This window comes from Thunnus maccoyii, chromosome 21 (assembly GCF_910596095.1).
Source record: "Thunnus maccoyii chromosome 21, fThuMac1.1, whole genome shotgun sequence".
NCBI lineage: Eukaryota > Metazoa > Chordata > Actinopteri > Scombriformes > Scombridae > Thunnus > Thunnus maccoyii.
Genome location: NC_056553.1, coordinates 3,679,799 through 3,701,290, shown reverse-complemented (window position 1 = coordinate 3,701,290; position 21,492 = coordinate 3,679,799). Strand labels below are relative to the sequence as shown.

At 39.7% G+C, this 21,492-nt stretch overlaps 1 protein-coding gene across 3 annotated transcripts in view; it reads right to left on the bottom strand.

Moving 5' to 3' along the window:
* The window catches only part of rps6ka3b (ribosomal protein S6 kinase, polypeptide 3b), a 62,115-nt gene that overhangs the window by 17,735 nt on the left and 22,888 nt on the right, over window positions 1-21,492 (bottom strand). For 2 of the 3 annotated variants that reach the window (XM_042399257.1, XM_042399256.1), the window contains exons 3-4: window positions 1,118-1,234; window positions 557-638 (exon numbers count right to left, since the gene is read on the bottom strand). In XM_042399257.1, coding sequence (XP_042255191.1) covers window positions 557-638; window positions 1,118-1,234 — 199 coding nt within the window. Of the gene's footprint in view, window positions 1-556; window positions 639-1,117; window positions 1,235-14,349; window positions 14,407-21,492 lie in introns of those variants that run through there. The other variant, XM_042399258.1, reaches the window with a different exon arrangement.

The window sequence follows — 21,492 nt, the reverse complement described above, 5'->3', positions numbered from 1 at the left end:
TAAACAAGTGAAGTCCTTAAATGTTCATAATAAGCACAAATGTTTCAAATGAGACATATTTGAGTAAATTTCATCTACTATCTATCATCTTTTTATCGACTTTGTCCCACATGTAAAACGTGTATTAAACTGTATTCAGTCTGAGCACCTTATAAGACATGAAAAGTGATGAAAGGATGAAGCTAATGATGTTTTTTATGTTTCTTATTGCAAATAAATCCCATGAAAAACCCAAAATCAACAAAATCCATCTCTTAATACTTGGTGACTTTCCTGTTCTGGAGGAGAAGAAGGAGGAAATATTGCTTTTGTTGGGGACTATTTTCCACGGCAGAAGAATCTTCATTGTTTTTACTGTCATTTTTCAACATTTTTATGTAGTTTTTTGTTGTTTTTTTTTAGTGTTGTTGTTTTTAAAGACACATTTCCTGCCTTGGTGGGATAATAAAGTTTTATTCTACATCAGGCTTTTGATACGTTATAATACTGTTATATCATTTGCATAAGTGCCATAAAGATCTTCATGTAAAAGAGAGTTTTTAGTCTCTATTTCTACCTTTCAGTGTGGCTTTCTTTAGGACCTTCATGGCGTACAGTTGGCCAGCGTCCGGCCCTGTGATCTTCCTCACCAGAAACACCTAAAAACACACACAAACAAACAAACAAACAAACAAACAGAGACAAATCAAGTAAAAAATTAAATATACTGTGTGATAGCTCAGTATTAATGGGTGCAAAGGCATAATAACGTGTGTGTTCATGTGTCAAAGGATGGATATAGTGTGTATTATACTCCATCTACTCTTCAGTGTGTTTGTTTGGGTTAGCTCCCATTATCTAGGTCATGCTTATGTAGATTAATATAAACACACACACACACACACAGAGCCCGAGCAGGAGACTAATTGTTCATTCATAAAGACGATGACACTAAGCAGAGAGTGTGAAGGGCCCTCAGTCTGCCGTCTCCATGGCAACGGGCTTCTCAAAACACCGGCGCAAGGGAAACATTACGAGGGCTTCGAGTGGAAATGAAACCCACACTTACACACTCATTTAGGCCCACTCATACACGGCAGAGGACAGGTATTTATACACACATGCACGCGCGCGTTACCTTGCCGAAGGAGCCTTGTCCGAGGACTTTGCGTAGCTCAAACTGTCGAGGGTCGGCCTTCTCTGATCCCTCCTTCACATGGTGAGTGATGCTGATCTCCTTGATCGGCACGTCGTCCTGTAAAACAAACACACACAACGACATCCAGCTCATTAGTAAAGTCTGAACTCTTTGACCTGTGAGTTTGTCTGCAGCAGACAAATTGATAACGATGACTGGACAGTAACTTTCTGAGACAATAACACGTTTAAATTTTACAACTGGATCTATCAGACAAGCTTGTAACTGAACAAAACTGCTGTATAACAAAACTACAAAAAATACATTTTAACTAATAACTAGCTAATATAGTTTACTAATAAGTGCCTACAAAGCAACGACAACCTTATTTTACAACTGTAAAATGTCCCATTCAGTGTATATTAAAGGTTTGTTGATTGACAGATAATAAATCTGTAACACTTTTTATAAATTGATGACATTTTTTTAAAGTAAAAATACTAAAATATCACTGGTTCCTGCACCTCAAATGTGAGACATTGCTGGTTTTCTCTGTCTTATATGATAATAAACAGAATATGCTGGACAAAACAAGACATTTGTAGGTGTCAGTTTGGACTATAGGACCTTGTGACGGACATTATTCATTATTTTTTGACATTTTATAAACCAAACAACTAGCTTATTAATCAAAAAAATACACTGCAGATTGATTGATAATGAAAATAATTAATAGTTGCAGCCATAGTGAATATTTTGGTCACAATTCTTGTAAAACTAAATGTAAAGACAACTGAAAAAACTACTATCAAATGATCCATATTATTGTTATTCCATTTTTAAATCTCAATCAGTGTCAGTCATAATATACAGAAAACAAGTATCACAATATAAACTATAAACTAAACATGTACTATAAATATATCACCAGCTCCTCTTGTCAGCCTTTTAAATCAAACTAAACAACAACTGGCTGCCTTTCAAACTGCATGTCAAGTTCAAAGTTGGAGCCTCTAAACTGGTGTTTCTCTGCTCTCCAGATGCTTCACTGGCCTGAAGTTAGTAAAACGTTCTTTATGACGTGAAGAGAAAATCTGCTTTCATCTCTCACATTCACTGTTTCACCAGATTCTCTACAGGAAACAACGAAACCAGGAAGAGGTGAAGTAATATTTGGCTACAAAAAAAAATCATTACGTAATTATTTACCACATGGCACTGAAAGCTGCATTTCTCTGCCTATATATGGCCAAAAGTATGCGGACACCCAAACATCACACCTATATGTGACAGTTGAATTACAAGACTGTTTATTAATCTGCTGCTATAAACACATAATATCAGACATATCAAACATAGACAAATGAATCCCTTTCCCATTTCTTTTCCCTCATTTTATTTATATATAATTGTGTGCAGCTGGTTGTTTTTATCTCGTTTATCTTGTGATCGCTTGAAAGGTTCCCGACCCGACAGGTTGATAACAACTGGTTTAAAATGTCGTTGTTTACTGCATTAAGATTAACCTTCATTGGAACTAATGAGCCTTGAGCTGCAATGATTAGTTGATTAATCGATTAGTTGATGAAAAAATAATTAATCTGCAAGCATTTTGATAATCAATAAGTCAATTTTCAAGTCAAAAAATGACAAAAATGTTACCGTTCCAGCTTCTCAAATACAACAACTTGCTTCTTTTCCTTGTCTTACATTACAGGAAACTAACTGTCTTTCACGTCACAAACATGGGCTGTAGGAAACTGTGATGGGAATTTTTTCACTATTCACTATGATGTTTTATCAAACCAGCGATTAATCAATTAATCGAGAAAATAGTCAGCAGAATAATCAATAATAAGCTCAAACCAAGAAAAACAGCCAAACACCAAAAGTAGACAAAAGTATGTGCACAACGAAGTGCTATCTTATCTAGATTAAAGTCAAACAACCAATTTCTTAACCCACTTTAGCCTCAAAAGACCAGAATGCATTGCAGCCACTGAGTCACAAGACAAAGCAGGAAATGAGTAAGTTTTTCCTCCACTTGAAGCACAAAGAGCTATTACAGTTTCTCTCAAACTAAACAAACAAAAAAAACAAAACACAACAACAGCTGAATGGAGCAAGTTCAGTCATGTATTCTGTGTTGTTTTTGAAAGGCATTCTGGGAAACGAAGTAGATAAAAGCAGCAGGTGAATCCAAAAAGTAAACTACAGTAACATGCAACATCCGCAGAGCGATGCTATCAGTGTGAGCCCGTCTGAAGGTGGATCTTTTCATCCAGACGTCTTCACACAACAGGTTGAGCAGGGTTCTTGAATGTTCGTCATCCGCACAGTGGGACATTACAACACACACACACACAGTTGTCATGGAGCCACCCCCGATACCTGCTTCCCGCTGTAGCTGAGTGACTAATGATGCCATACTGTGAGTGTGAGTGTGTGTACTCAGTGACACCATCGCTCCTTCAATCCTCAACTCTCTCTAAAAGCTTCTCCACCTCGCTCTCTCTCTCTTTTGTGTGTGCTCGGGATACTGATGCAATAAAACCAAACAAGTAAACGCATTCATCATCATCATCATCATCATCCTCTCCCTCCTTTCCCATCATCCTCTCTGCTCTGTCTCGCTTTTTTTCCTCCCGTCCCGTCCTCATCTGTATTCCTCTGCTCACCCCCTTTCCTCTCTCACATCCGCCGCTTCCTCTCCGTACCTGCGGTTCCCAGGTGGGTGACCTGCTGGTTGCCGGGTGTCCCAGTGCATTATGGGTCCTGTAGTCCCGACTGCGGCGGAGGCTCTGCGGCGCTAACATGCTCCCGTGCGTCGAATGCGAGGCTACAGGATGGAGCCGACGCCGGCTTCTGCTCATCACTCACACTTCTTCCTCTCTCTCTCTCTCTCCCTCAGAGAAATCCTCGCCTCCCTCCCTCCCTCCCTCTTTCCCTCCCTCATTCCCTCCTACTTTTCTCACTTTTTCTATCTTTATTTGAACCATTCCCACCTCTCCGGTTTGCACCTCTCTCTCCTTCTCTCACTCTCTCTTTCTCATGGGGAAAAGGTCATAAACTTAAGAGTAGGGAGGGAGAATCCAGATGTGCAGTCGCGGAAAAGACGCTTTACTTAAAAGTAGCACAACAAAATAAGATTAAAAGTACAGAAGCATCAACATCAAAATATACTTTAAGTATCAAAAGTAAAACTATCCATAAAACAGAACAGCCTCTTTCAGAGTGTTTTATGGTTACACAACTTAAAATATTAGATTTTTTGATTATTATATGTGACAATTTACTTACTAAGTAGTGTTTTAATGGTGCAGCAGGTTAATGTGGAGCTAATTTTACCTGCTTTGTATTCTGTTGTGTCGTCTAATCTATGATAAAGCTCAGTATTTTATAGGCTCATCATGTGTTTGATAAAAATCTGAAATATGACAAGTAACTTTCATGATCAGTACTTTTTTGTACCAACCCAAATGCATCTGTAGCACCAAACATCAGATACTGTTGGCGTTGAAAGTCTGATCAGATTTGTAGTCTTTGTTGTTGACTTTTTAATAACAGTTTTGCACCGTTGAAAGCTTTAAACGACATTTAAAAACATATCTTTTTAACCTAGCCTTTCTATAGGATGACTTTTACACCATATCATATACTAAAACATTTTAATCCATTTTAAGGCATTTGTATTCTTATTCATGAATGATTATGTCTATGCAATATCTCTCATTTTTCTTGTTTGCCTCCTTTTATTCTTCCTGTTTATGTTCTCAATTATTTATTTATTTATCTATTCTTTTTTTAAAAATCTTTTTAATGTGAAGAACTTAGAGCTGCATTTTTTTGTATGAAAGGTGCTATACAAATATTACTTTTACTTAAATGGCGTTCTGTTTGGACGCTGCTGATCGTCCGTGAGAAAAGATGGAAAAATGGTTGAAAAGCTGAGGAGTTGAGGAATGTTGACATTTCAAATAACCATGTGTGTGTGTGTGTGTGTGTGTGTATGTTTGTTGTGTGTGAGTCAGAACACAGATGGAGGATCAGAGCCATAGCGACAGGATGCTCATGTAGCACCTCTTAATCACAGGACTGAAACTGCAAACACTGCACCTGGGCTCTGAACACACACACACACACACACACACACACACACACACACACACACACACAGAATAACACATGCACACCTGCATGCACCCACACACACACACACTTTACCTGCTTCTCTAACCTGTTATTGTCCCCTATTATTGTTTATTTCCATCTCAGCTGAGCACAATCCAGATAGAAACATACACTCATACGTACAGAACAGATTCACCGACACATGCAGAGCGAGTCAGCACACCGTCCACAAACTACACCATGAAACAACCGCTAGCTGTTAGCCGCGGGTGGTAAATTAAAGCCCTGAGCAGCTACAGAGCAACTCAACAAATTGTCACATTAAACTTTAGTAGTGAGCTTAAAATAAATAGAATAATAATAGCTGCTTGGTCATCTGGTGGACTGAAGAAAGGAAGTGGTTAACATCACACTCTAAGGTCAGTTTAGAAGCTGTTCTGGAGCTTTTGATCATATTACACCATATTCATCACCAGACGGAGTTTCCCTGTAGATTTCCATTTTTTTCTGAGAACTTTAAAAACATCTCATCCATATTGGCTTTAAAAAAAAAAAAAGTTGTCTTCTGTTTCCAAGAAGAATAAGAGACGTTCTTTAAGTTCTCCGAAAAATCATCACGACTGAGCCAACTTCATCTACTGATGAATATCAAGTGATATGATCAAAAGCTCCAGAACAGGGTGAAAAGTTGTTAACTGTTGTGTTTGTTGCCTGAATACGGCTGCGATCACACAGGATGCCTTTTAATCACACTTGATCTGTATTATTTGGTTTCAGTGCATGTGTGTCTCCTTGTTTTAAAGCCTGAATATTTCTAAGCGTCTGATGTTCAGACGTCGCTCGCTTAAAAGGGCAGAAATATTAGTTTTATGCTTCCATATATTTAAGGGGCTTGTGAGTGACATAAAACTATGACGTCATGTCCGGTTAGCTTCTGTAACTCAACACAATCACTTATTCAGCATTTCTAAAATTTAAAAAATTAAAAAATCCATATTTTACTACAGCAGCTGCCATCAGAAGTTGAAACTTTCATGATTTTAACAAAGTTAAATAAGGAATCATTTGTAAGCACAGAAAAGAAACTACAATCAATGCGAGGCGGGTACTACTACTATCATAACGCTTTCTGCTGAAGTCATTTTGCTAAATTCCTGGTTATAATTACTGCTCCTCTCTGTGTGCTGCTGTTATTACAAACATGTCTGAGGATCGTCCATGAAAAAGGAGCCGAAGATGAGATGTTTATTTCTATTTTCAAACAAAATCAGCTCCTTTATGGCATCAGTGTAGCTGGCTAACACTAATTATTTATGTTGAAAGTTGATGTCAGACTCCTCTGATGCTCTCTGACATCTTTCTTTGTTTTTTGTAACGTTCGCTGAGTTTTTATAGAAGACAAAGTGATCTGATGAGCCTTAACGAGCCACATACAGCATTATCTGGAACAATAACATCAGGTTAGGCAGGAAAATTAGATTCATTTCACTTTATCTTTTGAAACTGATAACAGAGTTTTGAATCATGATGTGACAGCTGTCGGTTGGTTTCTGTCATCACCTGTGAAAATATTCAGTATAAATCAAATTTTCAAGTTAACAAAACAAACCAACAGCCTTCATATACAGCAGGATTAGCAGGTTTCCAGTGAGCCGTCAGTAAAACACAGCTTGGGACCATGCAGCCCTGCAACACTTCACATCATCTGTCCACCATCAGATCTAATTAAAAGGCCGTCGTTGGCGGAGTGAATTAGTATGATGTTATATACTGTTCTGCTCACAGCACCAGACCTCCCCAACGGACACATTAGAGACATCATATCAAATTAACATAAACTCTGCACACGTTCTTAACCTCTGGTCAGACTGGGGAATCAACACCAGTCGGTGCGTGTGTGTCTGGCTGCGGGAGATTCTCTAAAACATGCACAATGAGGAGTTGTGGTGTGTTTTACTCACTGCTGCTCTTGAGTTCAAGGTCATACACGAGGACTGAGAGAGATGTTGAATATTCAGCTGTATTAAGGTGGAAATACGATTGTTTTTAGAGCCTACAGATGGGAAGCAGTGAAGTGCCGTTGTAGATTTTCTAACCAATATGAATCCAAGCCAAGCAGGTAGCTCCGGGTCTGAAAAGTGAAGCCAATGCGGAAGCAACAAAGTGGCTTAAACCTGCGTTCTCTCTACTGGCCAGCAGGGGGCGACAATTGAATAGAAGTCTATGAGAAAATTACCCTACTTCTTACTTGATTTATTACCTCAGTGAACAGTTTCCTAATGAATTTATGGTCTCAATTGCTAGTTTCAAGTCTTCTTCAATGCAGCATGATGTCTATTTACTTATCACAGTTAACCATAGACTTTAAATGCACCGTGCTAACCAAGCTAGCAGCTAGCGTTAGGGTTAGCTCCACCCTCTTGTCCAAACATGGTCACTTCTGGCTCCAAAAATCCAACATGAAAACACACTAAAATAGCGACAGCTACGCCTATACTCTGTGAATCTGGGGTTACGTTACCTAACCAACGTTGTCGCCGTGGTAGCAACATGCCTGTGACGGCACCCACCTGTCACTCATAGCAGCCAAACCCTTAATTATGCATAACTTTAAGCCTGAATAAAATTCAAACAGGTGAGTTATATAAGTTGTCATGAACGGGGAAATTAGCTATAGCCAGGCTGTAAAGTTTATTTCTGCTGTAAAGTTGGACATTTTAACATGGGGGTCTATGGGGATTGACTCGCTTTTGGAGCCTCGAGTGGCCATTCGAGGAACTGCAGTTTTTGGCACTTCCACGTTGGCTTCATTTTACAGCCTCAGAGATTACCGCTTGATCCTGATGTGTGATTTTGTCAATACCAACCAGTCCAGTTAAGTATAGCAGTGTTTTCCTTTTTTTAATGGTGGATAGGATGCTGATGTTTGGACACGTCGGTATCCAAAATAATTACACACAAAGTCTGCAATAACTATATCACATACACTACATATAACATAGAACGAAAATGTGATAAAGGTGCAAAAGGTTTGCCAGCTGGTTTCTGAAATAGCACCACACCATCGACCAATTTCAGAAACTAAAACACCCATCGCTCAACCAAACTGCGAACCAACTCAAACACTTCACTAACACAGAGCTGGAGACCCTTTTAGGTTCCTCCTGATCTGACGCCAGAACATGAAAACTCATTACCATTATCAACCATCACAACAGCTGAGTCTCCACTGACGATTATCCAGAATCAAAGCTGTCAGGATGCAGAAATAAAACGGACACATGTAATATTCAAGCAGCTCAAACAACAAAGTGTATTTAGCTAAAGCTGCAATTATTTTGATAATTGATTCATTGTTTCTGTCATTTTTCAAGCAAAAAGGCCAAATATTCTCTGGTTTCAGCTTCTCAAATGTGAGGATTTGTTGCATATGTGACAATAAATTAAAAATCTTTACGTTTTGGACTGTTGGTCGACAAAAACAAGCAAATTTAAGACTTTTTTTGGATCTCTGAGAAATTGTTATATATAGATTAACAATTCCTGGATTTATAGAGAAAATAATCAGATTAATTGATGATGAAAATGATCGTTAGCTGGAGCCGTATGTATGTATTTCGACTGCCGTGACACTCACAGGTCTACTCACAGTCATGCTGGGGTGTTCTGGTCCCCAACAGTCTAACACGGTCCCCCGGTTTTTTCCGTGTAACAGCTCGGGTCGCTCCCAGCGGTCGCCGTCAAACGCCCGGGTTGTTTGCTGGCGGCCGCCGTCCGTCCCGGCGAGCAGCAGAAGGCGTCGGAGCGCTTTCAGCCGGCTCCTCAGCGCTCTGACGAGGCCGGCGACGGCGCGAACGCACGCCGGCTTGGCCTCGGCCTTGCACTGTGTCATCACTGAGCGAACTGAGAAGTTGGTAGCTGTTGACTGGAGCGACGCTGCGACGGTGAATGACTGAGACGGGCAAACGAGTGAGTGAGTGAGTGAGTGTGTGTGTGTGTGTGAGTCAGTGAGAGGGGGATACCCAGAGGAAGGGGGAGAGTAGGGAGGGGGGGGCGGGGAAGGGGGACAGATCCAAATCGGGACGGGAAGTGGGATCTCCCCCCCTTCTCCACTGACATGCAGCTGTAACCTTCCACCCAGTGTTTCCATCAGGTGTCCTGGAGATCCCCGTTTACTCCACACACACATAACTCACCGACCAATGACTGAATACCACGAGTAAAAGAACTCCCACTCTCCTGCTTTCACACATTCACACATTCACTCAGGCTTTAAGAACAACATTCAACATGCAAATTTCAGTCAAAGTCGACTGAATGTGTGACAATTTATAAAAGTTTCTCTTTATACAGATGAAGACTGATTTTAGGACAGCACAGATTATTATCTTTATCAATTAAACTGTCCTAATTAAATTTTTTCCACTTAATTGATTAATCATTTGGTCTGCAGAATGCCCAAAACTCAGATATATGTTTGATTTACATTTATATAACAGAGAAAAAAAGCAGTAAATTGCTAACATTTAATAAGTTTGAGCCAGATAAAGTTTGTAGTCTAGCTTCATAAATGAATTAAATGATGAATCAGTTATTAAAATAATTGTCCATTAACTTTCTGTCCATAAGTTTGACTGGTGCTGTATGTTGCGTATCATTCCTACATGTAACGCTTCATATTTAGTAAATAAAGTCGTAATAACACAAAGAAAATGATTCTTAAGTGTCTGAAAACTTAATGTATTGCAGTATTTTTGTGGATCAACTTCATGAGGAATCATATGTTGATTATATTAACAAACTATGATTTAAAACTAACAGAATCTGTTAAGTTTTGTACACAAAACATTAAACTGATTAAATTTAAAAGTGATTTAAAATCGACTGTGCACACATTTGCCAACTGATATTTAAAAAAAATATTGTTTTATTGTCACATTGATTTCAATAAACTCACACAGTTAATCTACAGTATCCTGGCTTTCATGTAAAATAGTCCCCTTTGTTTAAGTGACAACTAATCCAAACGTTCATTCTGGATCTTCCTGTTCCTGAAATGACTGAACACACACACACACACACACAAGTGACACAGTGACACGGACATTGTGTGCATAGTCACATGTACACAATGTACACAATGTGAGCGCGGACCGTTGACGGGAAGCGTGACATTTCTTAGATTACCTCCACCTGTTGTCGCCTTTTCTGAGTGTGTACTGGTTTCCATTCACAACACTGAGGACAAGGTGTCTATAAAACAAAGAGCACCTACTATGTAGTTTTCTCATTGAACTAACTAGTTAAAGCTAATCAATGTTTTATAATTACTTAATTGACTCAATCACTCAAAATAGTGTTTGTTAATCTTTTAGTGGGATGTTTTATGTTTTCATCAGTGGAATGAACAGTACACTACATTAATTAATGGACCAATCTTCCTAAAACTCCTTTAAAAAACAACTTTTACCTGAGACCATGTCTACCGGCTAATACCTTCGTCCACTTTAAAATACCAAAACAGATAATTCTCCTCCTATTGGGCATAAAAGCAGCGAAGAGGAAACGTTAAACTGTTTCCATTTCCACAGCAGCTTCCTGACATTCAGTTTATTGCAAAGCAGATTCCAAGAGTTTGAGCAGAGAAAAGGTGGTAAATATCTACGTTTAACTCTAAACAAGCTGTCAAAGTAGACAATAAAGAGAACAACACTGGCATGAAGCCGTCCGCCATTGTTGTTATCATCCTCTTCTAATGAAACGCCGCACTACTGCCACCATTTTGTCACCAGTAGGACAGCTCAGTTTCCCCCCGTACACACTACGACGCCAAGCCGACACACTCTGGAGGATGTTTTGGAAAAGATTTAGTGTGGACGGAGAGAAGAAGATACGTTTACAGATGTAGCCAGCTTAGTGCGGACATGTTCGTAGTCTTTTTGTAAATTTATGACAGAGTGTATTGAAGTGATGGATGGCAGGTTAGAGAGAGAGAGAGAGAGAGAGAGAGAGAGAGAGAGAGAGAGAGGAAATGAGAGAAAAGTGATGCCACATTTCCAGCATCACTTGCATATCCCTTATTAACTTTGCTAATAAAAATAGATGCAAGAGGGACTTTGGTAATAATACCAACCAGACTGGTCTTATGTATTATTATCCCTAGCTAGTGTGTGTGTGTGTGTGTGTGTGTGTGTGTTGCTGTGTTTCTGACACTGAAACTGCTGTCTGCATGAAAACCTGGTGATCTAAAGCTTTTTCTACTGTTGCTCTCAGTGTGAGTCGCTGTTGGTAAGAGCATCAGCTGAACGCCTCAAATGTCAATGTAATAAATGCATGAGCATGTGTGTGTGTGCGTGTGTGTGTTTGTGTGTGTGTGTGAGTGTGTAAAGCTTCTCCATGGCAGCAGCTATCACGGATTGAGCGAACGGGATTCCATTCAGACAATCTGCAGCCACTAAGCCTGTTACGCAATCAAATTAACAGGCCGGATGGCCGATGCACACACACACAACACACACGCTTGGGATTTGTCAGGTTAGAGGCATAAAGTGCATTTCCGTTCGCCTTGAGCCCAAGGCTCAAATAACACACACATACACACAGACACACACACGCACACACACATGCACACATAGCAGAGAGTCACCTGTCAAAGATCAGAGAGTTGGTTCAGCAAGAAAATGTTTGTATGAAAGTATTTAAAATTATCTGACACTGCCAAACGTTTCAAACTCTCCACATAAGAGCTGAATATTACAGCTTATAAGATCACACACACTAATATGATGACACACACACACACACACACACACACACACTAACATGATGACACACACACACACACACACACTAACATGACACACACACACACACACACACACACACAGAGTTTCCAGTCAGTTAGGAGTTCTTATGAACAGTGTGACTGAACAGAAGAAAAGAAGAAGAAAAGAGCTCCATCTACAGCAACTCAAACAGCATTAACAGAAAACCAAAGAAGAAGACGTCACACTGTTTGACTGACAGGTGATCTCTGGGAAGTGTAGTGCAATAAACAGTGCAGAACAGCAGGGATTCAGAGACTACCTAGAGCTGCAATGATGAACTGATTAGTAACCAACTATTTTGAGTATTTTTTTAAGAAAAAGAATGTGAATATTTTTCTGGATAAAATGAGACACTTTAGGGCGTCACCTTCGGCTCTGGGAAAGGGTGATTGACATTCACCGTTTTCATGGACCACACAACTAAACTAAAATAACACGACTCCAACTTTCACAGAAAATGTCGCTATGTTTAGGAATATATTTCAGGGCTGCAACAATAAGTCGATTAACTGAGTGACAGAAAATTAATCTGCAGTTATTTTGATAATCAAATAATTATTTTTCAAGCAAAAATGTCAAACATTTGTTGCTTTATTCTGTTTTTACATCACTGAAAACTACCTAACAAACAATATTCTGGGGTTTTGTTGTTTTGTGTTTCTATGCTGTTCATGACATTTTAGCAAGTGACTGTTTAAAAAGGCAGTGGTTATCAGATTGATCATTTGTATTATTTAATTTAGTGATGACCTAGGCGTTTTATATTGCAATGTTACTGCAATATTTAACATGATATCGTATATTTTCTGACAGATCTTTTAAGGACCAATCTGGATACAGGAAAGAAAGAAACCAAGAGAATCAAAAAACGGAAACAGACAACGAAAGACTGACAGACGCCAACCTGAAACAGACGGAGAAAATAAAGAAGAGGATGTAGGTGGTTAAGTGATGAAAGAGAGAGAGGCGGATATGATATGATTTGCAGCAGAGCCCAAACTTTATAGTGCAAGAGAAGATGAGAGCGAGGCAGAGAGCATTAAGTATAGATGAGGAGGAGCAGAGGGAGGACATCATCATTTATTCAGGAGCTGGCAAGACAAGATCCTCAATCACAGCACGACACACACACACATACACAAAGACTGAGTAGCATCAGATGAAGGTGTGTGTCCTTCCCTTCACTCTGCTGCTAACTGATCTTCCAAGAAGTGCACAGACGTATCGAGACTGGAGGGAGGGTTTACACCAAATACAAGTGGGAGGTGTTGAGTTTTTGGCGTGTTGTGGAAATCAAAGTCCTGTTTATGTTGAATCATCAGTACGGAAGATGAACAATGTGTTAGAAAATATCTGTTTTTGTGGACAAGATCATTTAAAGAGAGAAATAAACAATAGTTTCCAGAAAATCAAATCAAGCAAAAATAATGCTTGTTTTCCATCCACTGCTGTTAATATTAGAGGAGTTTGTTCATTAAAATAACCAGTTAGCGGCACTAATTCTCCACTCTGGTGCCATTAAACTATTGCAGAAGAGGACGCAAGGCGATGACGTCATTATGGGCGTTTTTTTTAACCTATAGTTTGTTTGCTCTGTATGAGTTGGTAAACTTGTTGGTTCAGTTTTTTTTTTATCACAGCGAAAAATCCAAGCGAACCAAGATGTTTCACTAAAAGTCAGGTGAGAGTAGAGTCGTCTCCTGATTGGTCAGATGTGTCCGGGACGGGAGTGAGAATGTAAACACGGAAAGAATGTAAGAATGTAAAACACCTGAAGAAGCTCCTATCTGCCCAAATATCAGGAAGACAATGTACTTTGTTGGTGCATTCAAGAAACACCCGAACACCTCAACACTACATATAAATATAAATATATATACATATATCTCAAGCAAGATTACCCATCAGTCACTGCGCCTCAATGGAGCGCCAAAAACAAATAATGGCGCTTACGAGGGAGTTTACTGTTGGCGTAATATAAAGTATGCCAGGCTAAAAGCAGTGAGAGGCTTGTTTTACCTTAGAAGTGTTGAAGGTTGACAATATATAATATTACTAGGGCAGTAGTCAACCAAAGAAAATCAGGCACATATTTCTGTTCTGCATTTCTCTGTTTTGTGTCGTCAGATTATGCTAACCCATCGTTGCTAACTTTGGAGCTAACCCCCTTCACTTTTCCAGCACTTGGGGAAACAACAGACGTGACGTTTTAGGATTTATTAACTAACACACTGTAGTTTATACTGTACATTTACTGCCAGACTGACAACTTACTACTAACGTCTTCCTCTGCTCCGCTCGCATCAACCGTCACTTCTCTGCCGATCGCTCGTTCCCGCTCGCTACGCAAACATACTACGCAATGCCGTATTACTTAACAGAGTTACGCTACCAATAGTTGTCCAGGCAACGACACAGAGGTTGACTCACGTACTGAACAGCGCTGCACAGAGGCTCCTGAACGCTAATGATTTCCGAATGAATGGATATTTGGCGTTAATTCTGGCATTAAAATTTTCTTTTGACCTGGCGGAGGCTCTCGTTGTTATAATTGTGGGAGAAACACTGATTCAGCAAACGTTCAGTGCATTCAGTAAACGCTCAGTAAACGTTGAGTACTGTTAGACCCAGCAGTCTCCATTACGTTGGTAATGGTTTGTTAGTCTGTCCCTCCCGCTGCAGGAAATAATGAATTAATCCTAGAAAGCTATTGATGTAGCACTTTCTCCTTATGAAAATAACACGGATTATTCGACCAATGAGAATTGAGTCGGACGAGAGCATATCGACCAACTAATCGACCAGTTGACCAGTAGACTACAGCCCTAAATATTACATAATAATCTGTAAATATTCTGCATAATATTAATCTCTTTAGAAATGACACTTAATCATGACATTTAATCACAAGTTACATTTTCTAATGGTGTCCGTTTTTGTTGCAATATATGTTCTATATTTTATTTCAGAAGTGTAAAATTTCCACAGTAGCAGCAGCCGGTTTTGTTTACGTTACCAGGGTAACACACACACACACACACACACACAGAGGAAGTGATGTCAGCATTGGTGACATTGCAGGGTGTTACTAACGGAGGAATTTTTTGTCGGGGCAAGTTCCCTTAACAGACTTTCCTCCCTGCAGGGTAAGACTGTTTATGTGCGCTGTGAACGCAGCTAGAGAGACAGTCTGTAAAACTCTTGTCGTCATGCCAACCTTGTTACCACAGTAATCTGTCCATAATACACAACCGCTGTGATCTGATGGACAGTAGAGCCTCTGTCTGACGCCCGTCCACTTCCTCTTTCTCTCTCTCTTTTTTTTTTTTACACCAGTCTCTCTCTCTCCTTTTTATTCTCTACCTTGCTCTGTTTTTACTCCTCTCTCTCTTCCTCTCTGCATCCCTACACCCCCCTTCTCTCCCTCCCTCATTAGAGAAAATCAAAGCGCTTCATCTGTTGCCAATCAGGCCTCTCTGATCGGGATGAGGGAGCCTCTTAATTACATCTCACACACACAGACAAATATGCAACATGTGAGAGTGTGAGCCATCTGTGCACTATGGGGGAAATTAATGAATCATCACTCTCTCATTCTGTCTTCACCCCACATTTTTAAAATCATCCTCCAACACATGACTGCAGAAGAAATCGCACCGCTTCTCGTCAGCCTCGAAACACAAAGACTTCATGCACACAATCCTGGACATTCAGCACATTCAGTCTTTCCAGAGTCCGGCATCTTCAATGTCCATCATGGATAAATTAAATGGAAAACATAAAAAAAAAAATTAAAAAAAAAACATTGGCATTTTATTCCAGACTGCCCCAGCTTAAGTTTATTATGGGATTTGAGTCCAAATGTGCCATCATTTAAAAACGGGTTAGATCTCTTAATTAAAACAAGTTCATATGACTCGATGCTGTTAAAAACAAGCACAAAAAAAGAATAATATGGAACAAATTTAATTTAATCAGTATGTATCACTGAGTTAATTATGTTAAATTTGGACTAAGTTGTAGTGTGAGGTAATGAATTTTTAAAAATGAGAAGCATGTAGATAATGGGACAATATTAAAGAGGGGAAAAGTGCACAGATGGGTGTACATGTATGTGTATGTATATATTCTTATTTACTTGAAGCAGACACAAACAATCACATACTCACACATTACATTATTTTATCTGTTTTGTTTCTTTGCTTGGTTTGTGCTGCCTTCTTTATGTTTGCTTTTGATTCTGTGGCTGCTTGTTTGTTTATTTTTGTAGATCACATGACTATTTTTTTTAACAGTTTATAATATTATAAATGAGGTGAAATTACTCCCATAAACTTCTTCTAAATCTCACCTGCACAATACGTTTCTTCTTTTTTGTTGTTGTGTTGTTTTATGCTGTTTTGTTTTTACTGTGCAAATAAATAAATAAAATGAAAATGTGGCTGGTGATTTTTTTGTGTTTATCTTATTATCAACAAATCTCATCTTTGGATCCAAACCAACACTGAACTGATCTACTAACAAGTATTGTGCGTGTATCAAAGCCTGATATATCTGATTAAAAACACATCAGTGAGTCACATCGCTGCACTGGGTGACATGTTCCTTCATCATGAAGAGTTTGGTCACGTTAGTTTGTTTGGAAACGGCTCCAAAGACTAATAACAGCATCGTGTTTTCAGTCTCAGGAGAGTAGTTGTGTGTAAGACAGACGCTACTGAGCATGTGTAGGGACGTGGTTCTGTTTACAGCTTCACTAGCTTGTTGTGCAAGTTCTTTGAGAAATTGAAATTGTAGTATAAAGCCAAGAGGTTGTGATATGTAGCACAACAAGCTAGTGAAGATCTGTAAATGTTCCTGTGTTCCTGCACATGCTCAGTGGCGTCTGCCGTACTAGAAAGCTCTCTCCTGAGGGTTACTATCTTATCACTGTTATTAATCTTTGGAGCCGTTCCTAAACAAACTAACGTGACTAAAACAGTGCAGCGGTGTGACTCATTGACATGTTTTTAATAGTTTCTGGACAACAACAGAGAAATAAGATATATCAGACTTTGGATGCACACACAACACAAAATACATTTGTTGACAATAAGAAAAATATAGAAATACAGCAAAATCTATTAAGAAAGAACAAAAATAGTGTGATGGTTTCATTCTCAGTGACAGTGTGTTTGTTTCTCTGTACTCTCTACTAGCTTTCAGTGGGGCTTCATTTTATGTAATTGTGTTTTTGGTTTTGTATTTAAGTAAATTTAAAAAAAAGGAAATATCAAAGCAAAAAGTAGTGGAATCTGCATACTTGTTTTGCCATGAATCCATAAATCTGCTTTAGTGATATCTTCTAAAAATAAGCTCTTTAGAAGTTAAGCTTTCGCCTCATAATTATCTTGTTCAGATTATCTTCATATCAAAAAGTAATCCAGGGGGATTGTTGTCTGTGCAGTGGAAGCAGGTACAGCCAGTAGATAACGCAGTAATAATAACTTCAAAATGTAAAAAAAAATAGAGTAAAAACATCTGGTCCAGGTGTATTCACTCACTCCACTGAAACATTACACTTCTGCTTTTCATCACTAAAAACATGATGAGACCCTGGTGTCCAAAACGGAAAGAAATAAGAAAAAGTAAAATACGAGTACTACGGCTCCCAGCGACATAACTGACGCTCCATTCATACATGTATTTAATATTTTTACTCATTGTTTTAGTGACGTATGCTGACAAATTTCTACTTTAGTGCAACAAAGGTGGACAATAAAGTTGTTTAGATTTTGATACATAGGTATTTGCTGTGTGTTGAAAACCTGCACACATACAGGCAAAAAAAAAAGCCAAACACTATCAAATAAAAGCTGTACGAGAACATGTAAATAAATATTAAAGAAGCAAAACTCATCCTGAAAATATCAATAAATAGCATGCCGGACTAAAACATGTAGTGACAGTATCGTGAGCCTGTAAACAGAGTAAAAAATGAGCAAAAAGAGGAGAAATCGAAGTGTTAAAATAATGTGCTAGACCTGAAACACACACACACGCACACACACACACACACACACACACACACACACACACACACACCAAAAACAATATAAACAGACTGGGACTATGAGGATGCCAAAGAGTCTGTTTGAATCACAACCAACGAAACAAACACAGACAGCCAGAAAGAGACAATCTGTAATAACAGTCTGTATTTCTGCGTGTGTGTGTGTGTGTGTGTGTGTGTGTGTGTGTGTGTGTGTTGTACCTGAAGTTGCCTGCTCCTAACGTGAAATAAAAGCGTCTTCATCGTGCTCCTCTCCTGTCACAACGCTCAGACTGATTAACTGACAGTGTTGTTACAGCAAACAGCGCCGAGGGAAAAACACACACACACACACACACACACACACACACACACACACACACACACACACACACACACACACACACACACAGGAAGGCCCTCCAGCTGTTCATCGTGGCGATTAAAGCATGTCCTGTCATTGTTTCCCTGGCAACAACATCTGCACAGGAAGGCACACATCTGTCCTTGGAGGCCCCCTGCCACACACACACACACACACACACACACACATATACACACACACACACTAACACACACACACTATGTCACTGCAGGGACAAGCAGGAAACTCGTGGACATGACAGAACTTTAAATCTTTAACTTCTTCTCAGCAGCTTCGTATAATAAATGTTCTAAATATTGTTTATGAGTTTTAAGAGCCTGCGAGCCATGAACGTGTGATTTCCCAACGGGTCTGTCGATGCATCGTCTGTCTAACGAACGCAACGCGCTCGTAACGTGTGATGAAGATGACACATGCAGCAGGAGAGGAGAGGAAAGGAACAAATGAAGAGGAAAGAAACGATGAGGAGAGGAGAAGGGAAAGAGAATAAACAAAAGGAAAGAGGAGATAAGAGGAAGGAAAGGATATTTAAAAAAGGAAATGAAATGACAGGAGGGTAAAGGTAAAACAAAGGAGAGGAGAGAATAAAAGAAAAGAAGAATAGGAGAAAAAGGAGGAGAGGAAAGAAAAGGAAACAGAAGAGGAAAGGAAGTGAAAGACAATAAATTAAAGGAAAGAGGAGATGAGATGAGGGGAAGGAAAAGGACGTTGAAAAAGGAAATGAAAGGAGAGGAAAGAGGAAGAGCAAAGAAAAGAGGACAAAAAAAGGAAACAGGAGAGAAGGGGGGATTAATTAAAGGAAAGAGCAGAGGAGTGCAAAGAAAAGGAAAAAGGAAATAAATGTGATGAGAGTAAAGGAAAGGAAACAAGTGAGGAAAGGAAGGAAAGGAAACAAGAGAGGAAAGGAAGGAAAGGAAAGGATAAAGAAAAAGAGGAGAATAAAGGAAACAGGAGAAGAGAGGAAAGGAAAAATAAAAAGGAAATGAAAAGAGAAAGAAAGAAGAGGAGCGATAAAGAACAGAAACAAAGGGAAAGGTCCTGATAAATCAAAATGGAGGGTGAATTATAAACAAAAGGATGATCCTGTGTGTGAGAGTGTGAGACGAGGGGGGAAGACCAGGGAGCGTCTGACATGAAATACCTCAGCAGACAGAGACGAGGAGGAGGAGGAGGAGGAGGAGGATGAAGGACAGAAATGAGACTAGACGTGGGTTTCAAATCTCTGTGTCAAATTCCAGCTCAGGTCAGTCTGACTATTGAGTGGGGGAGGGTCTCTCTCTCTCTCTCTCTCTCTCTCTCTATCTCCCTCTCTCTCTCTCTCTCTCTCTCTCAGGGGTTTTCCGTACACATGTGCTGACTTGGCGTGACTCGGTTTGAGTCGGCGGGTCGGCCAAACGCGGCAGGAATTTGCATCTCCATTACAAACAGGACTACCCGCTGGGAGGTGCGTCTCTAACTGATGACGCGCCTGTCTTAAAAGCAACGCCGTCTTTAGCGCCGTTTACTCGAGCACCCAGGAAGTGGTCAGTAAGACGGTGGATACGTTTTTTTTGAGCGTCACGACCCTCGAGAAATGACTCGCTTCACTATCAGAATTTGACCCTTTCGGTCTGATAACATTTGGAAAGTCCAGAGGAGCCGAATCATTTCATCCCGTTCAAACCAGACGTTAGCCTAGCTCGTCCCTGAATGATGACATCACTGTAACCCACTCGGAGGCGATGGTCCATCTCAGGTGCGACTCAGCACTTTTAAACTGACTCAGCGTGGCCAAAAGTGCCATCTCTCCTCCTCTTCCTCCTCTCTGCTGCATCTTCCTCTCCTTTGGTCATCCCAGTAACACTGCAGGGAAACTCCCCATCACTCCCTCCTCCTCCTCCTCCTCCTCCTCCTAGTCCTCCTCCTCCTCCTCATCCCTGATGGTCCAGAGGAAATTCCCTAACTCTCCCTCCTTGCACACACATGTTCATCTGTCTGTGTTTTTCTATTGATGAGGTTTAGAGCTGCGATGACTGTGCAGTTATTGGATTTGTCGATCAAAAGAAAATTAATTGACGACAAAAAGTTATTTTTCAAGCAAATCGTGAAGCTTTTCATGATGATTCTTGGCCTCTTACATTATAGTAAACTGAATAAAGACATTAAAATGCTCTAAGATATTGTGGACTATTGTTTTCTGACATTTTATGAACCAAAGGATTAATTGATTAATCAAGAAAATATATATAAAAATATATAATATCATAGTTTGTTGCAGCCCTAATGAGTGTTAAAGGGGACATAACATGTTTTTTGTGAGTTTCTGTTATTTATATACTATTATGATGTTGCAAAGCTCGAGGTGAACGTATGTAAAAATGCTTCCTGCAAGTCAAAAGCCAGGGTTTCAACCTGCTCTGACGACTTGAATTGCAAACTGGCCTCTACTTCCCCATCAAACTGATGCCACATTGTTCACACATGACCTCAGACGGCGTCCGTTCTGTAGCATTTGTTTGCTAAGGTTGTTCACGTCGTCCACTCCCGTATTTCAGATAAGATTCAGGAACATACTGATGTATTTGAGAACTTTCCATTTGGAGTAAAGGAGGAGTGAAAACCTGCTGCTATTGTTTGTTTTACCTCCAGATCCAAAAGAAGCTTCCTGAAGCCGACCAATCAGAACAAACTGGGCTCATCAGGAGGCGGGGCCTTAAAGAGACAGGAGCTAAAACAGCCTGTTTCAGTCAGAGGCTGAACTGAGGGGCTGCATAAAGGACCAGTAGAAGATAAATAAGGAGTTTTTAACTAGAAATCATGCAAAGATATTCCAGTAGAGCCCCAGAATATAAATATAGAGCTGGAAATGTGCAGAATACGTCCCTTTAAATTAGCCACAGAGGTTAGTTTAGGGTTTAAAGGGCAGTTTGAAGTGAGTTTCTGGTCATTTCCTGCTCTGCCTTATTGATTAGATTCAGTGATTACCAACCCGCAAACATTTGCTAGCAGGCCATGATGAAAC